At 33.8% G+C, this 7500-nt stretch overlaps 1 protein-coding gene across 1 annotated transcript in view; it reads right to left on the bottom strand.

Moving 5' to 3' along the window:
- Positions 1-4361: 4361 nt before the first annotated feature.
- The window catches only part of LOC137628972 (homeobox protein B-H1-like), a 96152-nt gene continuing 93013 nt past the window's right edge, over positions 4362-7500 (bottom strand). The window contains exons 4-5 of the mRNA XM_068360226.1: positions 6679-6827; positions 4362-6219 (exon numbers count right to left, since the gene is read on the bottom strand). Coding sequence (XP_068216327.1) covers positions 5843-6219; positions 6679-6827 — 526 coding nt within the window. The 3' untranslated portion in view covers positions 4362-5842. The remainder of the gene's footprint in view (positions 6220-6678; positions 6828-7500) is intronic.

Here is a 7500-nt window from a genome sequence, read left to right as displayed (position 1 = left end):
AAGGGTGATTATTGAGAGAGCTTATCTAGTTGAGTCATTCTTGATGTTGCGTTGCTGTGAAATTATAAAAAGATAACTTTTGAATCTTTACTTTTCACGGTAATTTTAAATATGGAATTGGAGAGAGAAATGAAGACCGTCAGAAATCAGTATTATATAATCAACACAAATATATGGATTAGTAAACAAAACTGTATTAAAAGTTTGAGGTTACTTGAAGAAACCCTGTTTCACAGGCAGTTAAAAGACTGTTTTGTGTGGGAAAACGATTGGTTCCGAGGAGCACAAAATCACTAATGAGCAGCAGAGTCAAGGAGCAGGTCATTGCACTGACAACACAATGTCTTATATACCTATCATGTACATATATGACCTGAACTCATCCCTCCTCTCCATCCAAGCTACAAGAGAATATGAGGCCATGGTTACGGATGATTCGGCTGGTGGAATAACAAACCCGCCTCCCTTCCCAGCTCATATGGATAGCAAGGTCATGTTTACCAGGGAAATCTATCAAGCCTTAAGTGCAGCCTGATTTTTTCGACTAAACATGATTGGGTGTGTAACGGGAAAAAAAGACATGAAATTTTAACTGCTGAAATAGAAAAAGATTTGTGTAATTTTACTTAGTGAATGAAGTGTGGGACAGAGGTAGAGGGAGAAAGCTGGTCAGAAACATCGACCCCACATAAAAGTAGGAAAAGATGCAGACAAAGAAGAAGAAGAAGAAGAATTTTAGATTTTGACCCCACATAAAAGTAGGAAAAGATGCAGACAAAGAAGAAGAAGAAGAATTTTACATTTTACTTAGTGAGACTGATGTGAAAGGATAGGAAGTGGTTGAAATGTGTAATGCTGAAGAATGGTTGCACATTTAGTATCAGGAAGACTTTTGGAAAGGATGAAAATCTATACTGACTTTGGGCGAGAAATATAAGGGCAAGGTTGAGGACCGTAAGAGAGATATTTATTTTTACTAATGAGTGTGTATAGAAAAGGATAAGAGAGAAAGAGAGAGGGTACTTGGGAGAGACTTAATCTGTGTCCGACTGTGTTTAGAGGTCATGAAAGGGTGGTTACTTTAGGTGGTATAAGGACAAAGCTAGATGACAGAGTTTGCAGCGAAGGTAAATTTGGAGAATATTGCGATATATTTGGAAAGAGGCGGTTAGTAGAAGTACATAGATACCAAATAAGGCTATTTATAAATATATTGGGAGAGAGTATGATGGAAAATCGAGATATAGTTAATGGGAAAAAAAACGAGTAGTTGGAAATGTATCTTACTACTATCTAAGTAAAAGGAAAGTTTTGGTCAATTGAAGCTGGAATTGAAAAGTAAAATATAAGATTACTGTAAATGCCAGAAAGTCAAGGCAGTTTCGTCAGGAGGAAAAGAGAAGAGCTGGCATAAATAAAATGAATGAGCCGTGAGCTATGGTTAAAGGCAGAAGTGAATGGAATGAAGTTTTTGAAATCCTTTAAGTATTTGTGGGTATAGGAAGGTAGGAAACAAGAATAAAAACATCAGGGGGTGAGATGTGGAGGAGAAGAGAGGTTTAGTGAAAGGAAAAATAAAGAGATTAACTAATGAGGAAGTGCAAGACAAAGGAGAGGCTCAGGTACAGGTATGCAAGAGGATAAGTAATGAAATTAAGAAGAGAAAAAAAAAGTAGGCTAGTAATAAAGTGTGTTAACAAGAGTTTAAAGGATATTAGGTTGTTCGACTAGGAAGTGAATGCTTAGAAAAATCTTGAAAAAACAAATGGATCTATAAATAAATTGTGCTAGTGCAGTAATTCTGTTCGAAATTAGTGCCATTTTAGGTTAATAAAATTAGCATTTTGAGGACCTGTGGAATTTGGAACGTTAAAGAGAGCAAAGATGAAAAGTGCAAAGGTGGAGAGTCTAGGAAAATTTGAGAATGATCATTCAAGTGACTATTCAGGATTAAAGAGGACAATTATAAACTCGGAAAAAGATAAAAACAAAAGGTTGATGGAATTACAAGAGAGATATTGCACTACAGTGTGTGTTAGTACTGTACATCTATTTGTGTTAAACTATTCAGAGGAATGGGTGTTATGAACGCTTCCATTCCCCAGAAGGGAAGATAGATGAGGAAATAGTTGAAAAGGTTTATATAACTTTAAGAAACCTCATACAAGTTACTAATCATGATATAAGAATGATGAAGAATAAAAATAAAACACAAAGAGTAGATAGTGTTAGAAATTAGGTATTGCAGTACGATAGTGATAGTATGATTGGCTTCCATCAGAGATCTGCTCTGAGTCCATTCTTGTTCCTCGTTATCATAAGCACTTTATCATCAGGGTTAAAGGAACAAAGAATAATTATAGGAACTGATATTTGCTGATGATTTAGTGATCATTGCAGGAGTAGAGAAAGAAACGAAGAAGTAAATATTCAAGTGTTGAAACAAAGCAATGAATTTTACTACTTGGGAATAATAATAGCAGAAGAAGGAGGTACTGAGAAAGCAGTGAGACATTAAAGAAGTAGGGTGAAAATGAGAGAGAGAGAGAGAGAGAGAGAGAGAGAGAGAGAGAGAGAGAGAGAGAGAGGTATTTTTGTATGATCATGTTATTGTTATTATATAACCATGATCAAGGGCCTTAATATAGAGGTTAGGAACAAACTGGTTGACAGACAGACAAATTAAAAAAAATTATATACGTGTTATGTAAAGCTCGGAATTTTAACTCGATGGCATTCATAATATTTGTCACTGTTAAAATGACCTTAAACTGAAAAAACGTACAATCAATGCAGGAGAGTAAATTAATTTTATTAACGGCTTCGTCGTAAGTAATAACTGTGACGTTCTTCCACCTTATTTATTCGCTTCTTTTTTCAACGTTATTCAACTGTAATGTGTGGCATATTACACATTAAATATGATAAAATATAAAAATAACTTTATTCTTAATGTTATACTTCTCTCCAAGAATAATGTGCTGAGCTGCTCTCTCTCTCTCTCTCTCTCTCTCTCTCTCTCTCTCTCTCTCTCTCTCTCTCTCTCTCTCTCTCTCTCTTACTTACATACCTTGAAAATGTGTGTGTATAATTTGGCATATATTGTTTTTAAGAGGTATTTCGTAATACACTTCATAACACTGAAGGTAAATGCAAGCTTACTCAGTCTGTATTTCTGGCCCTCTAATTCTAGATGTATGTTTCTTATATATATATATATATATATATATATATACATATATGTGTAAATGTGTATATACACAATGCATATATATATATATATATATATATATATATATATATATATACATATATGTGTGTATATGTTTATATATACAAAGCATATATATATATATATATATATACACATATACATAAAAATACATATTAAGAGGTATTTATGACATACATATATATATATATATATATATATTTATATATGTATATATATATATATTTATATATATGTATATATTTATATATATGTATATCTATCTATCTATCTATCTATCTATCTATATATATATATATATATATATATGTTTTCTTTATTTGTATATACTGTATATACATGTGAAATGGATAAATCAGGAAACAAATCAATAACAATATTACAATTATTGTAATGTTTTTTGTGTTTTTTTTTTACATTGCATTAGTTAATGGTAAGTATGTTTATCTTTTTCCCTATTGTATTATTCTCAGATTTTATATGACAGGTAGCTATAAAAGCTTTATGGAAATAGATATAGGATATACAGTATATGAAATACGGACACAATGATTTTTTTTTTTTTTGTCAGAAAGGATTTATTTCCTAGAAATTTCCTGGTATTTTTGCAAACAGAGAGAGAGAGAGAGAGAGAGAGAGAGAGAGAGAGAGAGAGAGAGAGAGAGAGAGAGAGGTTGAAGGTTGGTATGTGTAGGAAAATGGGAGTTGTTTTTCATAAGATATTTTTGTTAGAAATTTTAGAAACTATATGAATATTTGTGGAACGTAAGCAGAGATCCTGTAAGTCCATTTTCTTTCTTTTCATTTGTTAAGGAAACAATTTCCCTCCCTGTTTCTTATTCCCCTTTCCTTTTCTCCTAAAATAATGAAGGTCGAAGACATAATTATACAGATAAATATAGTTTATAAAATTGTGGCAGAGGTCAACAAAAATGTTTATGGAATGATTATACATAAATGCAAATGAAACACGGGCTCACACATACAATTTTATGGTAACATCAAAACAAAACATTAATACTAGTGATCTGAGTATTTACAGATTCTTTCCCTGGATATTATCAATATAAAGAGCCTGTTCATCCTTAATCCATCCTGAAAGCCTTACCTCAACACCAGTCATCTTTCTGCAATGTTTATTTCTATATTAATGCCACCTAGAAACTCCATATTTTCAGAGGAAAATTATTGCAGTTCGTTTTCTTAGTCATGTTTACTGTTTCATTGTTCTTTCCTAAAACTTGAGTGATTTCTTATTCTGTTCTAGGAGTGGTAACAATGACAGTCACATGTTTATAGCTATTCAAAAATAAAGGTCATCTTTAATGAATGAGGCAGGGACTAAACTCTCTTAATGTCATCTTTAGAACCAAATTTCTTGTGCGTGTCGGTGGGATTTTTTGGTCATAAAGGAAAGATTCCATTCGATATACACTTCAAAAATTTTCATTCTCTTCAGATTTCTTGATTGGATTTATTGTAAAAAAAAGAGATTAGTTTTTTTACAGTCGGTTACAATAATATTCTTTATTTGTAGAGTAGACTTTTACTCATATTTTGTTTTTGCACACAATTGTCTTAAGTTTCATCACAAACGAATTTTCCAAAAGGGCATCACTAATTATCACCATTTCTACTTCATTTATACCATTAGTTCGTGTTCCATTAACGTCTTCACACTAACATAATGTTATATTATATAGCATTATCAAGATCATCTTTTTTATTGAAAGAATCCCATCCATACCTCATCCAAAACACCCTCACTAACGTAATCGTTAATTCATTACTAACATCACTACTTGTGATTAAAGCAATGGAATTGGTTATCCACGATACAATAAATGATTTGCGCACTTAAACCAAAATTTATTTACAGGAAATGTAGAAGATCCCGTATTACTTAGAAGTCTACTTCCTTCACTAGCTATTTTTGGACGTCTTTCACTAGGCATTTGTAAGAGGTGACCTCTTGCAATAAGTTATTTCTTACATTTATGCATTTTCTTCAGGTGTCTTTCATTTCAAAGACGTTTCTACAGTATGTTTCTATTTGAAAAAAAATCTCTTAGTAGATTACCTTTGCCATTCTCAAAATGCAGCTACTCATGAATATGCTCCTTTGTGGGGATTTGTTTACATGAGATGTTTATTTCCTCAAGGTTCACTTCTTGCGCTTTTAGTTCCTCCTAACTCAGCTTCCGTCAAGTGTCTCTTATTAAAGCACCTTAAGCTTTAGCAGACATTTTGAAAGGCTGGCCTCCTTAATATGCTAAGTTTCCTTTACTAATGTAGGCATATCTAAATACCAATTTAGTTCAATAGCACTCATTTTCTGCCGCTGAACTCCAGAAAGTGGTTGTCTTCTGTAGGGGCAAAGAATTTCGCTTCCTCCTCAAACATCTATCAAAAGTCAGCTTTCATCATTAGACACTACGTCATACCATAATGCCTAGAGCAGACACTCCTGTAAGTCATCTCTCTTCAGAAAGCGATTATTTGAGGTTAAATTCTCATTTGGATGTAATCTTCTGATATCTTGTTCAGCTTCTTTCAGTGGACAAATGACGTGTTTATTCTCACTGGACGGAATATGGTTTTTTGAATAGCTTATGATTCATTTTCGTCTCGACGGTCCATTGGCGAAGGAGATTCTTGATGAGGAACAGGGCTTGGTGGACTTGCCAGTGTAGATAATGTTAAACTCGCAGGCATAGAGGTGACAATTGACAGCGGAGGAGAAGATGATGTCGCTGTGGGAGAACAGGTGGAAGAAAGGACAGACAGCAAGGGTGGGGAAGAGAGAGATGAAGATAATGAGGAATAGTAGTGGGAGGAGAGAGAAGAGATATGTGCCTGAGATAGAGAAGAGAGAGGGGAGGGTGGAGAAAGTGTCTGGTTGAGGGATGGCGTCAGGATTGGTCGAGTGGCGACAGTGGCTCTCTGGCGGAGGGCTGCGACGGCGTGACGGTAATACGCTTCCAGGCCTGCGGAGGGAGTTTATAATCATTAATAAATTTGGATGCAATCATTAGATGCAAAATCACTCTGAAAAATAAAAATTTAGGTGTACAATCAAAAGATAAATAGAATTTAGATGCGAAATCCAAAAGAAAATAAATAAAAAGATTTATTGTTTGTATATGGATGAGACAACCGTACTGACACGAAAAATAATATATTAGAAGACTAAAGTATATAAGTCGACCGTCTTATAACGTCTTTATCCAACACGGCTGAATCCGAGATAGGATCCACTTGACACTTTCCCTTTATTCATGCATGACCAAAATATACCATCGGCGGCCATCTATAAAATTATAGAAAAACCAAAACGATGTTTAATTTATTCTCTCCCAACCTTTGGGTTCACTTTTATGAAGATTTACCAATCGAATACTCTCGTAAACAAAGTATTTGTTATTGTCATATGAATTAAATCTTACCAGCCGATAAGGAGGGCGTAATGGGCGGTGTTACTGGAGCAGGGGCTGCGGGCCAGAAGGGTGTTCCGTATAGTCTCTGAAAGGCGGCGTAATTTCCAGCCTCCGTTAGCAGTTCCAGACCTACCGCTGTCTGACGCTTCCATTTGGTTCTGGAAAAGAATGAAGAAGTTACCCAGTGATGAACAATGTAGTTTCACTATTCCTGTATGTGTGTATACATATTCATACATTATATATATATATAGTTTTTGTGTGTATATTTTTAGATTTGTGTATCTAAATATAGTTTTATCAATAAAAGGAGCGCAGTTCCCAAAAAGATTCGGAATGCCAGAGACCTCTTAATTAATCAATCAATCAATCAATCAATCCCTAAATGATTTATTTTTCTACTCTGAAACGTAGAAAAATATCTACTGTAGTTTCTGTTTTTTATTTACATTCAAGATTTGTATTCTACATTTTTTACGGGATAGAGTTTTACGTTCAAAATATAATCTTTTTATTTCTGTCACATCTAAAGTGGTTTCTTTGTGCAAAGGGCTTTGTAAACACCGAATTTTACTTTCATCTTGTATATCTTGTATACCAATACCACGAGAGCCTTGATTACCTTTCATCGCGCTAATACATGTATACAATTCTTTATACATTTATATATCTAAAAAGATGAAATATATAAAATATATGTGCATTACCAAAAGCAGTCCATGGGTCTTTATTATTGATTGAAGTTTTTTATATGGAATATGGTTATCGAAGTAGCTGATCTAGTAGGTTTCAGGTACTGAAGTACACGCTGTGTTATCATAGTTGTTCAGT

This window comes from Palaemon carinicauda, chromosome 37 (assembly GCF_036898095.1).
Source record: "Palaemon carinicauda isolate YSFRI2023 chromosome 37, ASM3689809v2, whole genome shotgun sequence".
Classification (NCBI taxonomy): domain Eukaryota; kingdom Metazoa; phylum Arthropoda; class Malacostraca; order Decapoda; family Palaemonidae; genus Palaemon; species Palaemon carinicauda.
Note: the sequence above shows the minus strand (reverse complement) of the source record. Positions and strands in the feature narration are given on the sequence as shown.